The 19370-nt window shown below is 27.6% G+C and overlaps 3 protein-coding genes across 3 annotated transcripts; all 3 read right to left on the minus strand.

The window, feature by feature from the left end:
• Positions 1-2588: 2588 nt before the first annotated feature.
• On the minus strand, positions 2589-4437 carry OCT59_004396 (uncharacterized protein; the record flags this gene model as incomplete). Its single annotated transcript, XM_066148248.1, has 6 exons — positions 2589-2614; positions 2685-2720; positions 2796-2825; positions 2896-3625; positions 4179-4289; positions 4366-4437. 6 exons carry the CDS (start codon positions 4435-4437, stop codon positions 2589-2591), a joined length of 1005 nt encoding a protein of 334 aa, XP_065996867.1.
• A 9261-nt stretch (positions 4438-13698) lies between these two features.
• OCT59_004397 (uncharacterized protein) lies at positions 13699-15371 on the minus strand. The gene is made up of 5 exons (XM_025309225.2): positions 15172-15371; positions 14250-15078; positions 14151-14177; positions 14043-14078; positions 13699-13967 (listed from the first exon to the last, which is right to left on the minus strand). The coding sequence occupies exons 1-5, from the start codon at positions 15277-15279 to the stop codon at positions 13945-13947; spliced, it is 1023 nt and encodes a 340-aa protein (XP_025180701.2). The 5' UTR covers positions 15280-15371; the 3' UTR covers positions 13699-13944.
• A 146-nt stretch (positions 15372-15517) lies between these two features.
• Positions 15518-15789, minus strand: OCT59_004398 (uncharacterized protein; the record flags this gene model as incomplete). Its single annotated transcript, XM_066148249.1, has 2 exons — positions 15518-15628; positions 15697-15789. 2 exons carry the CDS (start codon positions 15787-15789, stop codon positions 15518-15520), a joined length of 204 nt encoding a protein of 67 aa, XP_065996868.1.
• Positions 15790-19370: the final 3581 nt, after the last annotated feature.

Genomic DNA, 19370 nt, shown 5'->3' on the forward strand with positions numbered 1-19370 from the left:
AGTTACCAAGTTGTCTGGCAATCTCATGTACAACAGCTTCATGAGCAATTGGAGTTTGAGGAAGAGAGATTAGCCTTCCATTTTCAAAATTAGTACGAACTTTAAGATATTTGTTAATTTGTTCAAGTTCCTCTGGAGTGTAAGTATGGGCGAGATTCAATTTGTTCAAGTCTAATGAAAGAGAGAATTAGTATTAAAAATGTTTGGTGCAAAAGTCAGAATTATTTCTTAATTGTTTCTTAATCACAAAAAATCAAAAAATTACTTTACCAAGATTTTCAGGTTCTTTATTTTTTGACATGTTGCTTAAATTTAATAAAATATTTAATATGGAAAATTGTAAAATATTTAATACGTAAATATGGAAAACTGTAAAATATTTAATACGGAAAACTTGGAAAATATTTAATACGTAAATATGGAAAACTGTAAAATATTTAATACGGAAAACTTGGAAATCTGTTTCCATTTATATACTTTTATTCTGACATATACTTGGTCAAAATTGCAAATTTGTAGTCATTATGATGACAAATGTTTTATATAGATCTTGTTTCATATGATAGTTTTTTTACTATGTTTCAAATTGATATTTTATTATAATATTAGCAATAACGTTACCTATCTTAATAATAATAATAATCAAGCTGATGTTAACTTGCATAACTGATGATTAATTTTCACGTAAAAAAAAAAAATCGAAATAGAATTATACATTTTTACACAAGTACATATTACCGAAATAGTATAAAATAATATGATTCTCACGACAACACAATATGTAACAATTAATCACCTGGCCCACATTACAGTATAACTCCGGCCATTATGTTTATACATCACGCTATGTGTTGACAGTGAAATGATTGTTGTCAAACCGTCTATCGGTAACACACTGAAACTTCCCTGTAATTCGTGAATATATGATACATTTATGGAAAAATCTCAGTAAGCAATTAAGGTAATTTCCATGTTTTGAGGCAATAAATTTTGTGAATATGATACATTCGTGTAATAACATGTTTACCAATCAGTTTTAAGGCCCTAAAGGTCAACATGATTGCGAGGTACTAGGCATAGGTGTTTATGCGAGACCTTAAAATTACTTCTATTCTTTTCCGACTGTTTTCTCCATGAAGCAAGGAGCGAGCTATTTACATAAGGAAGGTCATTCAAGCTTTCCAAAGTGCGAAAGGACAACAAAAGAAACATATCTCTACGTTCTTCATAAACTTTCCTTCTGACAATACTTCTGGTAGAATATACTCACTATACCTGGCTAGTTAAATTATTATGTTTTTTCATTGCTACTACTTTATCTTCATGTCTCGTAGAGATTAACCAAGTCTATTTTTGCAATTCTTTCTTTATTAGTGAAATCTTGTTCTATGTTCTATGTTACATCAATATCATTACATTATGGTTTCCAAATACAAACCATGTTTCATTCATTCATTTTACTATAATTATAATTTGTTTTACTTACAAGTGATTTTTTTAATAAAAATAATATTTAAATAAACTTTAACTTAAAAAGCAATACGTCTAAGTAACAACTCATGAAAATCTTATAGTAAATAGATATTACTAAAAATTTTGTTTTAACAAGAGAAGGATAAACAAAGCAATTCTTAAATGATGTAATTGAATAATCAAGAATTATTCTGATTAATAATAACTATCATTATTTAATATTAAGAACGCTCCCTATAGATTTACCAGTCGGGACCAGAAATAGCTAAACCGAAATTGATCATATAATTAGAAGTTCCTGAAACAACAGTTGGAGCTTGAAAATATGATATTTTTATATTGGTTTTCTTCTTATAGTCTTTCATTACCCTAAATTCTTCAACTAATTTGCAAACTGACTTGGATAAGTTGGATTAGGCCTTTATAGATAGTCCAATCTCAATAGTTTCCTCCAAGTGCAATAAAATGATATATATTAAGTAATAGTTTCTCACTTTACAAGGGGTTAGAGAAAGATGCCAACATAAAGTTTATCATATTTCATACTATCGGAAATAGTCTCGATTGAAATCCTAGATGCAATATTATGATCACAAAAGTATTCTTAGTTGTATTTATACTTTGTTTCAATATATTCATTTTATAAATATTTTCTAATATATTTAGTAGTGTTAAATTGTAAATAAATAAATAAATTCTTGTATAAAAAATAATCCGGAATTCGACTAATTTCGTACTAGTAGTTACAGACAAGATATTAAAACGAAGCAGAAAATCAAACTTTACAATGAAGATAACATTTTTAGAAAGTAAAATAGGTTATTTGAAAAAAGAAGAGGATGTATATATATTTATTTTATTTTTTATTTTTAATTTCCATGTGAACAAAGTCACGATACAAATTACAGGGACGAGATTGTATATTTATTCAATTCATTTTTCTTTGATCCGATAAAGTCATGTGATTTACAATATACTATGATAAAAAAAAAATTTTTAAATTTTGCATGTTTTTTTCTAAAAATATTTTTGTAAGGAAAATAATAACAAAATATTGAGAATCAAAAAGAATTCATAAAAATGAAGTAATATACTGTACGTATTATAAAAAAAATTTAAAAAATATCATCTTGATTGAGATCTATGTAAAAAATAATTATTAAATTGAATTAACATGATTCAGATATTTAAAAACAATTGAAATATCTTACCTAATTCACTTAATTCATAATTCAGGCGTTCAGAAACTATAATAAATAGAAATCCATTAATATAATAATTACAACAATGTTTAATAAAGCGTATATACTGTATATACTCACTTGGATTTGCTGATGTTGACGAAATGGGTTCTATTAATAAATAAATCAGTAAATTATATAGTCCCCATAAATAATTTTATTAATGTATTAATAAATTTACCTTGAAAAGAAGATAAATAATCAATTGAATTAACTGGTTCTGGAAGATTTTTAAAATTTAAAAGTCTGCTAGTATAAATTGCTTGTGGGTGTGTTTGAAGATTTTTAGGTTTATTTTCTTTTGTTCTGTTTTTTAATTTATTCTCTTTAATTTTTTCACATTCTTCTATTTGAGAATATATTTCGCCAACTTCTTCGTTAAGTTCATCGAAATAGTTTCTTAATAGTTGAAATAATTCTTTAGCAGTTGGTCTATTTTCTGCTTTAGCATCCCAACATTTAATAATCAAATTTCCAATTAATTTTGGTGTATCTTCAGAAATTTTTGGTCTAAATCCTTTACATATTTTAACGGCCAAAGTACGATCATGAGGAATATCATTAAAAGCAATTTCTTCTGACATAAGTTCGTTCATTATTATTCCAAAAGAATAAATATCTGCTGCCGTTGTATATTGATATCCACGTAAAACTTCTGGTGCCATATAAGGCATTACCCCATAAATTCCTTTTCGCTCATTATCATTTACCGATTGACACATTCCTAAATCACTAATTAATATAAGTCTTCGATGAACTAGTATATTGCCTGAATGCAAATCTTTATGAACTTTTCCAGCATCGTGAATAGCTGAAAGTCCATCTATGATCCAAAATAAATATGGAATTTTAATCTTATATTCTACTAAATCATTCATTACATTATTTCTCAAATTTCCACTCTCATAATACTGTAAAACCATCATATAATTTTGAGTATCTGGATCTTGAGTCATTCCATAACATATGACGGTATTAACACAAGAAAAATGACCTGAAATATAATATTTAATCTAATATAGATTATTTAAGAAGAGAAACATTTTATTAACAAATATGTATTAATAGAAATTAAAGTAATATTATTTTAATTACCTCATTCAAAAAATCATTACTCATATTAGATGAATTATCTAAACTTTTTAATGCAACTTTTACATTTAATTCTCGGACCCATTCTTGATTTTCAATATCCCAATATTCAATATTTCCTTCAGGCCAGTCAGCCGAATAAATTTTACTGAAACCTCCTCTGGTAATATAGGTAACGTTTTTAAATTTTTCAAAAGGTATCCATTCAAGACATTTAAAAGTATGTAAAGCATCAAGTTGTGATTGTTGTATTAATTCGTCAATATTTTTATTTCCACTAGTCCAATTTTTAAAATTTTCCTTAAATCTTTTAGCATTGCAAGATTGGCACCAACACCATCCTGTACCTGGTTCATTACATTCTCCACATACCCCGTAAACTTCTTTTCTTTTTTCTAAATCCATAATATTTATTTTTTTAAAAAAGGAATTAGTTTCATCTGATTTAATAGTTGTATCAGTGGAAAAAATTGTAGTATGAATCTATTGAAATATAAAAAAAAAAAGTTTTTTAATAAAAATATATATTATCCATCATTATTTATGATAATAAATTTACTTGATGTATTTCATCCCATTCTTTCCATAAATTTTTAACACCAGTTTTAGAAGAATTTTCTAATGTATTCATTTTATATATATTTTTCTAAAAAAAAAAAAAATAACGAATATTGTTATAGCAGTTATCTTGCTTTAGCGAAAATATTTAAATTCTTGTATAAAAATAATTCAGAATTCGACTAATTTCGTACTAGTGGTTTGTTTATTCAAACAAGCAAGATATTAAAATGAAGTACTAGAAAATCAAAATTTACGATGAAGATAATTTTTAAGAAAACAAAAAGAAAATAATTAAATTGCAATGATATTTGATTCTAATATAAAGAAAAGACTCAAAAGAGGTTTCAAAAAAAAAAAAAAGAAAAAAAAAAATAGTTAAATAATGGCGTTACGGAATTCTTATTTTTGAATATTCCTCATTGGATGCAAATCTACCCTAATTTCATTAAATCAATGAAAGCCTTAATTTAGAATTTATGTGCTAATGTTATGAATTAAAACTATCTCATGACTAAAGATTTCTTTTTTTGGTTCTGCAGTAAATAAGATTTGGAATTAAAAGTTTCAGAAAAAAAATCAACCGATTTTCATTCTTTTGTTAATTTCCTTTTTAATACAACAAAGAAATATTTATAAATTTCCTTTTTTAGATAAAAATTTTTCTGATAAAAAATTAAAAAACGGAATCTCAACTAATTATTTTTACTTCATTAATATAAAGATAGATGAAAATTTAAAAAACGTTTCACATAAAAATGCAATACATGTAAATACCGAATTGAATTAGAACACTTATTTAATCGCAAAATTTGAATGTACACTATGAATGCTTATTTACAAAATATTTAAACGTTCGTGTAATGTCATTTTCACGCTGCATGATATCATATAATCGCGTCTTTTTTTTTATTAGATATAATGTAAAACAATAGCAAATTTGTACTGTACAGTATATACTGTATACCTGCTTCGATTATAATCTTATGTCCTTATCAACTCATCCATCATAAAATCAATTTTTAAAAAATCTCGATGTTATTATTCAGCCAAAGAATTAATCAATCACATCATTTTAAATACATTTTTGTTTTTAACGTATTCATTCATATTTAAAACTTGATTTTTTCAATCAACTGATCGTGCGAAGTCTCAATTGATCGAATGATTTGTTGATTTTTCTTTTATTTCCATAATAAGATTAGAACATTCGATAATTCGTTTAACCAAAAATATTCGTCATAATGTACCAGTACTTAATGGTCTTAATTTAAACATTAAACCAGGTCAATTCGCTGCATTGGTTGGACCATCAGGATGTGGTAAAAGTACTACAATAGGATTAATTGAAAGGTTTTATGATGTGATAAGTGAAACAATTCAAATAGATGGGTTGAGAACATACAATGGTATCGATCAAATTGATAATTCTAAAAATTTTGATTCTATTTTGACGATCCTTTTTCATTAAAGTTTGTTTTAGGCATTTTCACAACTATATTAACTCTGTTGACATAATTTTTACATTGGAACACTCTTGGAACTGACTCTAAAAGATAGAAATATTTTAATAATTATTTAATTATATTTATTTATGAAATTATGAGTTGTATTTTGTAACAAAAAATGTAAAATATAAATAAAGGTAATAAAGAGTACAAAATTTTATTTACTATCTATTCTAGAATATATTACTATTTGTGTATAAAATACGAATATTAAAACATAAAGTTTGCTGGCTAATAGATGACAAATTGTTAATTGTTTCACTAAAAAATTACTTTGAGGAGTTGAATTTTGTTTTCTTCACTCCCTTTTTTAAAAATAAAAATAACATCGCGAAATTTTTTCTAAGACAAATGTTACACAAAACAATCTTTATCGATGGTCCAGGATAAGCATCTAGACGACTAGACCATGGTCCAGGAAAGGACGCTCGTTTGAATTCCTATAATGTAAATGTTAGTAAGTAAAATGTACTTACCGTTATTTAAAAAAGTTTGGTCAGTAATCATAGATTTTAGATGTAAATGTCATCTTCACTTCGAATAATTATTAAATGATTTCATTTAGAATATATTTATTATTATATTATATTTACACATTTACTAAAATATTCGGTTAAATCTGCGGAAATCGGAACCTCAAATTGTGATTTTGATCAGTTAACAATTTCCTATTATAATAATTATACGCGACGCGTAACATACGATCAATATAATCAATATAATTATGAGTCATCTTTTATGGAAAAATTTTTATGATGTAAATATTAGTCACAATTTATAAAGTATAAAAACTATAAAAACCCTCTATCCACTTTCACTTATTCACTTGTCCTCTTGTTGTCTAGGACCAAGAAGAAGAAAAAAAAATAATTTTTTTACTGCTCTACGGACGCCTCCTGCTAGACAGTATTTCGAAGGTAAACTTACGAAATTCTGTTTGTTTTTTTTTTTATTTAGCGAAACGTTTACTAACGTTTCAGCTGTAAACGTTTCTGCTTTCTCTTTTGTAGGTCCACGGCTTTCTGGACGTTTTATTTTTTCGTCTCTCCCCTTTCTCTTTTGTAGGTCCACAGCTTTCTGGACGTTTTATTTTGTCGTCTCTCCCCCTTCCTCTATAGTCGATTTTTATAATTTTCCTTTTCACCGTCTGTCTAAGGAAATATTTTTTTTTTTATAAATTGCACCGCATTTCCAATCCCCACAAAACAAAAAATTAGTATGTGTCCCTGAAAACCCCAAACTAAATCAAGACTCCTATGTTAAACACCACGAGTCGACTAGCAAACAAACCTTAGCACTCGTTGCACCCTGAAAAACTTTGATATCGGAAAAATTTTTTACGTGTAATCACGTGACTTCGAATGACGGGGAGCAACGACAGCAACGTGCATTATTTCTTTTCGTCCCTCAGGAAATTATTCATTTTCATTACCCACTCTTTCATCTTTTCCAAACTCCCGATCCGCAATGTGTTTAGCGCCTCCGTTCTGATGTGTTCCCATTTTATATACGTAGAAGCTGTTGTATTAATCTCTTCCAGTTCTATCAGCTTCTCCTTTAGACCTTCGGATGCATCATCAGTCACTTTGTTTCGTATGTGCTTTATTTTCCCGTCCACGCGATACTCCTTTATGACTTCAATGGCTTCCTTCGGCGCAATGTTATTTCATTTCAGAGGCATTTTGGTCGTGACTTCTACTTTGTTGGCTTTGTCCTCTGAATCCAAATCTGAGCTCGAGTCTCCTCCTACTCGCCATTTGCTAATCACGTCCACTATTACCTCTTGGTTATTGAGGTTCGGTTTTGATATCTACTGGCCGCCATTTTTCTAACTTTATGTATATTTTATCTGTCTGCAGTGTAGCAATATTTACCGGAAGACTATCTAGTGGTGTCGTAGCAGGCACTTTCGCCTTCTCCCTTTCTTTCTTCGTCTTGAAATTCCGCACCTTCCATATCATCTCCGCATTACACTGCCGTTTGTCTAAGGAAATATTTAAGTAGTCTTTCGGGTATTTAATGGAGCAGCATGATGCTATGCATGGGTGGGAGCATAGAGTGCTTACATTGTAAGTCTGTGAGTACCAGCTTTTGCTGCAGTCTCACAGTAGGGCTGGTTGGTTGTGGTACGGCATGGTGCTATGCGTAATTTTCATGGGAGGAGCATAGTGCGCTTACTTTTAGTAAGTTCGCGGGTACCAGTTTTTGCTGCAGTCCTGCGATAGGGCCGAAGGTAAGTGCACTTTTTTGTTATTTTTCAAGTTTTTTTTTTTTTTTTATGATTTTTTTATTTCTTCATTATTTTTAGCTTGGGGTATTTTATCGGAGCAGCATGATGCTATGCGTTGGGTGGGAGCATAGCGTGCTTACATTGTAAGTCTGTGAGTACCAGCTTTTGCTGCAGTCTCACAGTAGGGCTGGTTGGTTGTGGTACGGCATGGTGCTATGCGTAATTTTCATGGGAGGAGCATAGTGCGCTTACTTTTAGTAAGTTCGCGGGTACCAGTTTTTGCTGCAGTCCTGCGATAGGGCCGAAGGTAAGTGCACTTTTTTGTTATTTTTCAGTTTTTATTTTTTATTTTTATGATTTTTTTTATTTCTTCATTATTTTTAGCTTTGGGTATTTTATTGGAGCAGCATGATGCTATGCGTTGGGTGGGAGCATAGTGTGCTTACTTTGTAAGCCTGTGAGTACCAGCTTTTGCTGCAGTCTTACAGTAGGGCTGGTTGGGAACTTGGATCGGTATAGTACTATGCGAGGGTTGGAGCATAGACGCTTACTTTTAGTAAGCTCGTGGGTACCAGTTTTTGCTGCAGTCCTGCGATAGGACCGAAGGTAAGTGCACTTTTTGTTATTTTTCAGTTTTTTTTTATTTTTTTATGATTTTTTTATTTCTTTATTATTTTTAGCTTTGGGTATCTTTATTGGAGCAGCATGATGCTATGCGTTGGGTGGGAGCATAGCGTGCTTACTTTGTAAGCCTGTGAGTACCAGCTTTTGCTGTAGTCTCATAGTAGGGCTGGTTGGTTGTGGTACGGCATGGTGCTATGCGTAATTTTCATGGGAGGAGCATAGTGCGCTTCTTAGGAAGTCCCTTGTGGTAGGGCCGTAATACTAAATCATATGATAAAGTGCAAGATTTTAAAAAATGTGGATCACTAAAGCTATGATCATTTAAATATCTGAAAATAAAGATATATAATATAATCGCGCCTTTTTTTTTCTTATCGTTATCCTTTAATATATAATATAAAACAATAATAAATTAGGTTGTATTGTATATAACTGTATAGGTGCCTCAATTATATCAACTCATCCATTATAAAATTTTTTAAAAAACCCTCAATATTATTATTATTTTGTATAATAGTTTTGGAATCGCGTAGATTATTTGTAATTTCGCCTACCAAATTAAGTATAGGACAGAATTTGTTATAAAAAATGTGGCAAAATCACAAAAGAATATTCGTACGTCTCATTATAGAGAACAAAATAAGTAGAATGATATAATGGTATATTTATTCTGTACTTTATTTATTTATTTATTTATTGATCCAATAAAATCGTACGATTTACAACTTCCCGCTCGTTATATTGTATAATAGATTTTTTTATATTTTATAATTTTTTTTTGCATTTTCTTTTCTAAAGAAAATTCGGTAAGATAATATAATAATAAAGTGATGAAAATCAAAAAGAATTTATAAAAAATGAAATAATATATGATAAAAAAGAAATTACAGTACTAAAAATTTTGAAATACTAAAATTCATTCATCATCGTCTTGATTAAAGATCTATTTAAAAATAAATAAAAATTATTTGCTGTTTAACGTACCCTTCCCCCTCTATTTTTTCAAAAATCTAGATTCTATTAAACGTATAGTAATAAATATGTTTTAAAAATGTTTGAATTCCTATAATATAAAATGTACTCGCCGTCAAAGAATATAAAATGATAAGATTAACTAAAAAAAAAATTGCATTATAATAATATTCATATATTCGGTATCTGCTATCATGATACGATAATTTAACATAGCTATTAAATAAAAGTTTATAGCCAGGATGAAATAAATGCATATTTATTATTGTGCAAAAAAAAAAAACTGCGTGTTAATTTCAAGTTACGGTAATCACAGATTTTAGCCGATTTGTGAAAAAAGATTGCAGAGTTTTAAAAATAATTAATAATATATTTATTTAATAAATATTTCTTATTTGTAACATTTTCTTATTCTGTTCTAATAATAGCTAACAAAATACGTTATAAATAAATAAGCTTATCATTTGAGAATTCAATTAGTATGTGACTTGCGGAGGTGCGTTGATAGTATTTGATGATATTTTGATATGTTTTACGATTAAATATTATTAATTGTAAACCTATCAATAGCATGTTATAATATAAGTCTTTTAAGAAATCTACCTAAAATTTGAACATTAAAAGTATATAATTTTCTGTAAACTTTTAAAAAAAACAAATCTTATTTACTAATCAAATGTAAATAAGTCAAACTAGGAATCTAGTCGTGAATATTAGTATAATAAAAAATTCCGATTGATAATATCAGTATAATTGTAAGTGCTAGTGATATTCGCATTCATGTAATAAATTAATTCTCTTTCTAATTATTCTTATCATGTTCTCATCTCACTTAGGTACATAGTCTAAAAGAAAACATCATGGTTGAATTTCAAATTCTTATTTTATATTTATTTACAAATAGTCTGTTCCACGATTGAAAGAACTGTATCTTTCAATTGTAATCCTTTGAAAGTATATACGATTATCATAATTGAAAAGTCTGAGTGTTGGATCAAGGTCGTTCAAGTGGATTTATAACGTCGAGAATACGATTATACTAGATAACGTACGTATAACCTTTGTATTAATGAATGTTGCCCTATTTTTGATCTTCAGAACATTGTTTTTTATGTAGAATAATATTTTGGTTAAACGAATTATCGGATGTTCTAAAGTTCTTGTTATATTATCTGAAGAAGAATGCAAAAAGCTAGATAGAAAACTTGTCAAGAATAAACTAGGTCTAGCGTTAATCGACGCCAAATAATGTAATAAGAGGTATTAGGATGTAAAATTGTTTGGAGATGTAGGTGGGGACAATCATGAGAATTAAAATAGCAACATTTAAAGAAATATTTTGGTTTAATGCTTGTATATTCAAAGAAATTAGTCCTATACCAGACAATAGGGAAAATATTACAATTATTAGAAGCGTTAAAAATTATTAGAGAAAAATGTTATAAATTATACTCACATAATAATGATTATGAACATGTACTAGTCAAAGGTGGGTATATTACGATAGATGAAATGTTGAACGCGAAATTTCTTAACAAAAGTATCAAGAGTTTGAAATAGTAAATATCTTGTATATAACGCAATTAACCAAAGAAAATAAGTTAAAGACATGGCAACAAATAACTAGAGAAGCAAGAAGAAGTAATAAAGGAGCAGTACCTAGATAGTATAGAGAACTAGAAGACGAAAATGATAAAAGATCAAGTAAGTAGAGAAGTAATCAATATTTATGAAATAAGTAAAAGTAAACATAAAGAACTAGAGGGTATGTATAGATTACGAAAGATGGGATAAATATTTGATAAGAGAATAGAAATGAAATATTAAGAATAAATGAATGATTTGAATTAATAGATAGGATAGGTAATGAAGAAAATATAGGAAAGAATTATATGAAAAATGGTTAAAGGTGGTGGATAATAATGAAAGTGTTTTAATATTTTATACATATGACTCGATTAGAGAAGATATATCATAGGAGAGGTATAGGATGGTTAGAATAGAAGAAACAGGTAAGGTGTTAGATAAATTTAACGCAAAAATTAAAAATAAATGAGCATACTGAACCTAGAGAGACAGCAGTAGTTATTGCGTTAGTAAATATCATGTCCATCGAACAGTAAAATTATAATAAAACCAGACTGTGAGAATATAGTAACGCGTACAAACTAATAAATAGTAAAGAAACGGATATATAGAAGAATATGTGTTGGATATATAAATTCATTAAAGATGGGAACATAATGTTAAATTTGAAAAAAATTCAAGCATATATAAGAATCATGGGAATATAGATTGTACCGGAATTATAGATTAATAACGGAAAGCCCTAGAAAGTTTATGAATCAGGTTAATCAGTTCAATCATAAAGCGTAGTTTGTATGGCGAAAAATTACTATACAAGAAAATTGACAAGTTATAGAATAAAAAGTTTTCTGGACATACTGCCGACATTGGATCATTTAAATAAAAGACATCCAGACATATATAAAGACGTGACAAAGGCGCGTGTTGTATTAGATGTAAGAGAGTATTGGAAAACTGGAAACATATTTGGAATTGCAAAGAAACAAAAACACATTTAATATGTGTTTAGTGGAGCCTTTAAATAATATGGAACAAAAAATAAATGACGTGACAAGAAGATGCAAAATGGAACATTGGAAGATAAACTGGTGAAAATATTTAATCAAGAGTCAATGATTTATTTAACGCCAAATGAAACGATAAAAGGAATAATTAACAATATTCTTTATTTTAGGATCACAAGGCAAAGAATTCAAAAACGTGGCCAAAGAATTGGTAAATTAAATAGTTTATAACGTAGAAAAGTGCATCTGTAAAGAGAGATGTGAAGAAATTAATGAATGGGAAATTGCAAACAATATAACAAAAAAAGACAAGAGAGAGCCAGGTAAAGGCGAAGGAGAGAAGGAAGATAAAAAAGAAAATGTCAAATATAAGATGTTTGACAGACTGAAGTCCTATTCAAAAAAAATATAAAAGGAAGGCGAATAATAAATCTCTAGACAATGCTCAGGTGTGGTCTAAAGTAGAAATAGGAGAATTTTGGATAAAGGATAAATATACGATATAATATTAGAAAAAAATTATACATTTGTATTCTAAAGTAACGACCCATAAAAAAAATTGTAGCGGATTTTTTCACCAGGTTTACTCATGATCTGCGCACATGATCCGGACGGTAATTCGAAATATTTTTTTAAAAAATTGTTAACACGTCATATCAACAACAAAATAAGGCTTGTAGCGTATTATTAGAGAAATCACGAAATAAACCAAATTGTCATCTATGGTTTAAAATATTTGGCCGAATTTTAAATTATTGGAAAAAATGAATGATGATATTATAGCACTAAAAAAATCGCCAAACTACACCAAGAACTTGGAGAGATTTAAACCGTATTGGTAGCATGTTTAATAATATTTATAATGTATAAGAACAAAAATTAAATCAAGTTAATAATTATAATTAAATACGCAATCTATTATAGAGAAAGTAAGTTAATGTAGTATTAAGTTTTTAATAGTTTTTTGCCGTTTGAAGAAGTACATACAAATTGTTTTACGATCGAAATATAATCACCAAAAATAATTTAATACAAAAAATATTTTTTTAGTTAACAGACCAAAAATTTTCCAGTTTAATTATATAACTTACTTACATTTGTTTTATATAATTTTTATTCTAGGATATCGTATAAATTTAGTTAATAAAAATTTGTATTTCTATACTTTTATAGGTAATAATAGCTAGTTAGTTTTTTAATCAAATAATTTCATCAACAATGGTAATGCTGGATCGTTGTTCTAAAGTTCTAGAATCATGGGAATTATTTTTATTTTGCAAAAAAATAATTTATCCATCAACTTAAGTACAGGATTAATATGGTCGAAGAATATTAAACCGAGTAACTAACTATATTTTCATGTATATAACAAACAATTCGTCTCACTTAATATAGAGAACAAAATAGGTAGGGACGATACGATGGAGGATTTATTCTTCTTTGATCCAATAAAATCGTACGATTTACAACTTCCGCTCTTTATATTGTATAATAGAATTTTTTAAATTTTATATTTTATAGATTTTTTTGCATTTAAGAAAATTTGTTAAAGTAATATAATAATTAAGTGATGAAAATAAAAAAAATGAATTTATAAAAAATGAAGTAATATACGTATAATAAATCAAAAAATTTAAAAAATATACTAATAAGGCTCATTCATCATCTTGATTGAGATCTATTTAAAAAAAAATTATTAAATTAAATTAACATAATTCATATATTTTAAAAACAATTGAAATAAATATCGCACCTAATTCACTTAATTCACAATCCAAGCGTTCAGAAACTATAATAAATAAAAATCCATTAATATAATAATAATTATAATAATCTTTAATAATGCGAAGTATATACTCACTTGGATTTACTGATGATGAAATAGGTTCTATTAAAAAATAAATAAATAAATAAATTATGAATTATATAATTATGTTAAACTTTTTAAATGTTAAATTACCTTGAAATGAAGATAAATAATCAATTGAATTTACTGGTTCTGGAAGATTTTTAAAATTTAAAAGTCTGCTAGTGTAAATTGCTTGTGGGTGGTTTTGAAGATTTTTAGATTCATTTTCATTTGTTATGTTTTTTGATTTATTTTCTTTAATTTTTTCACATTCTTTTATTTGAGAATAAATTTCACCATCTTTAACATTAATTTCACCTACATATTCTCTTAATATTTGAAACAATTCTTTAGCTGTTGGTCTATTTTCTGCTTTAGCGTCCCAACACTTAATAATCAAATCTGCAATTAATTTTGGTGTATCTTCAGAAATTTTTGGTCTAAATCCTTTGCATATCTTAACAGCCAAATTATTATCATGAGAAATATCATTATAAGGAATTTCTTCTGACATAAGTTCATTCATTATTATTCCAAATGAGTAAATATCTGCTGCTTTTGTATATTTATATCCACATAAAACTTCCGGTGCCATATAAGGTATTACTCCATAAATTCCTTTTCGCTCATTATCATCTGCTGGTTGACACATTCCTAAATCACTAATTGCTGGGAGTTCATCATCAACTAATACATTGCCTGAATGAAAATCTTTATGAACTTTTCCATCATCGTGAATAGTTGAAAGTCCATCCATGATCCATAATAAATATCTAATTTTATTCCCATATTCTAAATCATTCATTAAATTATTTCTCAAATTTCCACTCTCATAATACTGTAAAACCATCATATAATTATGGGTGTCTGGATCTTTAGTTATTCCATAACAAATAACAGTATGTATACAATAAAAATGACCTGAAATATAATATTTAATCTAACAATATTAAGAAGAGAAATTTTGTTTATAAATATGTATTGAAACATGAATATTAATTATTTAATTTTAAAGCAATATTTAATTGATTACCTCATTTAAGAAGTCATTACTTATATTAAATGAATTGTCTAAACTTTTTAATGCAACTTTTACATTTGAATTTCGTTCCCATTCTTGATTTTCAATATTCCAACACATAATATATCCTTCGGGCCACTCAGCCGAATAAATTTTACCGAAACCACCTCTAGTAATATAAGTAACATTTTCAAATTTTTCAAAAGGTATCCATTCAAAAATGCAAAGAACTAATCTGTGATTGTTGTATCAATTCATCAATATTTTCATTTCCACTAGTCCAATTTTTAAAATTTTCTTTAAATCTTTTAGCATTACAAGATTGACACCAATGATCTCCTGTACCTGGTTCATTACATTATCCACATACTCCGTAAACTTCTTTTCTTTTTTCTAAATCCATAATATTTACTTTTTTAAAAATGAAACTAGTTTCATCTGATTCAGTAGAAAAAATCGTAGCATGGAACTATCAAAATAAACGGTTAAAAAAAATTTTGATATAAATTCGTATTGTTTAAAATATAATAATTTTACCTGATATTCACTTTCAACACTTTTCCATAAATTTTTAGCACCAATTTTAGAATTATTTTCTATTATATTTGTATTTTGCTTAGACGTATCCATTTATAGATAATTAAAAAATAACGATTATTGTTTTAATGATTATTTTGTTTTAGCGAATATACTTAATTGCAAGTTTTATATAATATAATAAAATTTTTGTAAAAAGAAAAAAAAGAAAGCAATTTAGAATGAAGCAAAAAAAATTAAAAAATAGGGGCAAAGAAAAGGTGCGTGTTACGAAAATATTCATTTAAATTCCCGTCGAATGAATCTTTTTGTGCTATGTTATGACCTCATGACTAAAGGTTTCCTTTTTTGGTTGCAAATTTCTTGAACCACGTGAAAATTTGTTAATTCATAAATTTCATACCAAATGGTACCGGTAAATTCCTATAATTGATAAGTTATTAAGTCGCAAAGTGATAAGGTTAACTAAAATAAAATAATAATATTCATATATTCGGGTATCAGCTATAATGATACAGTAAATTTAACATGGTTATTAAGCCTTCTAAGAAACTTCCACAAAATTTGAGTATTAGAAGTATATAATTTTCTGTGAACCTTTTTTACTAATCAAATGTAATTAAGTCAAACTAGGCATACTCTAGTGAGTCTATTACTGTCACAAAAAAATTCTTGCAAATTACCAAACAGACTTTTGATCTCAGAAGTGATATACAGTATAAATTAATTCTCTTTCTAATTATTCTTCTCATCTCATCTAGGCACATAATCTAAAAGAGAATAGTCATGGTTAAATTATAATAGTCAGGTTATCTTATCCACGATTGAGAATACAGTATCTTCAATTGTCAAAAATATACGGGTATCATAATTGAAAAGTCTGAATGTGGACCATAGCGTCGAGAATACCGATTATACTAGATAATGTACGTATAATAACCTTGCATTAATGAATGTTTCAATGTTCTATTTTATGCTGATCATATTTATGCCCAAACTCTGATTGTAAATGTAAACAAAGCTTAACCTTTTTTCCTAGTAAATATGTTTTGGATTCTGCTTTACAAATGTTGTTTTGGTTATATGATCATATTTCGAATTGGACTTGCACCCGTATATAAGTAGGACCCAGAAATATATATACAGGGTAGGGTACACAGATGCGTCGCCATCATAGTGGAATTAGACGGAGTAAAGTTTTGATTTGCGTACAATTTTAGAATTTTTCATCTATAGTTAGGTCATCAAGATTGCGTATTTTTTATCAAAATTTTTATATGTAAAAAATTAGTTTGCGTATTTTTGACCTAAATTTGGCTAATCTTATATATATAATATATTTACTGTACGTACTTATTTAATTAACCGAATTGTAAGAAATTTCTAAGGGTTAAAAAGTGAAATTTTAGAAAAATATTATTAAAAAAATGGTAAATTCTATTTTTTCACATTAGTATTTTGTTTTATAAATAATATAGAAGCCATGATAAAATAATTAATAACTTAATGTCTGAAATTTTATTTGCGTATTTTTGCAGGATTTTCAATATCAGGTGTCAATTATGCGTACTACTCATATAAAAAGTCTCTGCGTACAGCTCATAGTAAAAAAATTTTTCGCCACCTGACCCCCATATATATATTTCTGGGTCCTATATAAGTCACAATTCATGATCAAACGTTAAGAGTTCTCTGCATTGTGATCGACTCAGCTCGTGAACCTGTGATTGTATGTTGTTGTAAAACAAAAAGAAAAGAACAAAAGGATCATAATAAAAAATTATATATATATACAACTAATGGTCTATTCATATTAAGTTCATAGGGTAGATCTTTTTATTTTTTTTATTTTAAAAATATAGACAATCATAGGGTAGATCAAAAAACGGGGTCTGGTCAAAAGAAACGAAAACGTAATGGTCACGTGCATGCTTATCGCGGACATTTGCGTTACACCTGCTTTCTTTATTCTTTCAAGCGGTAGCGCTTTATGTAATAAAATACGATCTGGCGAGGTAATAGATATATATTTCGCAGTTCCGGTAAAAAAAAATTAATAAATCAGAAACAAGTCCGGAAATTTTCCTTTTTTTCTGGATTCATTTGCATTTTGCCAACTCTCTAAAAATACGATTTATTAAACGTCAAACAACTTAAATCCCAAAATTTGATGATAACTTGACGATAAGATATATTGATTAAGGGAAAACTTGATCATGAAAGATAAAACTAAAACGTGAAATCTTAGAATCTGAAAAAAGTAAAGAATTACCAGCTATTACCATTTTACCATTTACTATTAGTTATTGTATATGTTCTATGTAAGCACTGGACATTTTCACGTATGTTATTGATCACTTTATAATAGTGATACACAAATTTTGGTCACTTTATAATTGGTGATATACAAATTTTTTGATCACTTTATTATAAAATAATAAATAAGATACACAAAAAAGGTCTCAGTTGATTACGTCATACATATCCAATAACTTTATTATCAGTCATAACTGATTTACACTAGGCCAGTTCATAATTGTTCGATCGGCTTTTTTGGTCGGGTTACATTAATCTTCAATTTTGCGTTGATTGATTAAGCAACCAATAGTTATGGTTTTGTTTATTTTTGTCAGTATTTTTGTCTACATATTTACAAACAAATTTATTGGCCACAAATTTTAGTGTAACCGACCAAATATCCCGTTCAATCAATTATCTGTTATGCCTACTACTCTATCATGTGGCCGAAGGCCACATGATATACATAGAAATCCTAGTGGTAAATCAGTAGTAATAATATACCGTATATCACGGGCCATAGTACCCCCTCTTTTTTTATAAACAATCTAATTTACACAGGCGACACATTTAAATATTTTTTTGAACATACTACAAGTTTTTAAAACCCTTCATTTATAATAAAAAATTTCGTAAACCCCTGGGTACAGTGACAATCGACCCCAAAATACTCGGGGGTATGATATACGGTAATATTTTCAATATATGATATTTTTTAATTATTGCTTTTATGAGGTCATTAATTTTAGTATTTTTTAAAAGAAAAAAATTTGGTTAAAATTAATTATCTAATACTTTGTGTGATAATCAATTGTTTTATATACATTCTTTTATAGTCGGTAATTAATTTCTAAAATTTTTTAAAAGAGGAAACGAGTTAAATGGATCAGAGGATCAATCATTTCTGTCCGATTATTTTGATCGACAATATGGAGCTCAAAAGTCTCAAACATGGTAATCTCAAAGAAGTGACCAGACTATTATAATCGATCACCCTATGGAAGGACAAATAATAAAAAATTCATTTTTAGTACAGAATTTAAATAGTGATCGGATAATGAAATTTTTAACGAATATATAAATAGAAAATATCATACCTAATCGTAGTAGAAGATTATGATTATGTTTTTATAAAAAATGATTTCTAATAAAATATTAACTAAGTATAGCGGGACGATTAAACAAAATAAGTAAATGGCGTTCAGATAATGCACTATATAACATTTTTGGCCGGAATTTTGATAATTGTCGGTCATTACCGTAAATTGATAAATTTCATCCTTTATTTGGAAATTGTTTGAACACCCAAATCCGATGAACTAGTTCGACTGATTGGATATTTCATATTATATATTTATTAAAAATAATTATAATGC

Source organism: Rhizophagus irregularis, chromosome 12 (assembly GCF_026210795.1).
Source record: "Rhizophagus irregularis chromosome 12, complete sequence".
Classification (NCBI taxonomy): domain Eukaryota; kingdom Fungi; phylum Glomeromycota; class Glomeromycetes; order Glomerales; family Glomeraceae; genus Rhizophagus; species Rhizophagus irregularis.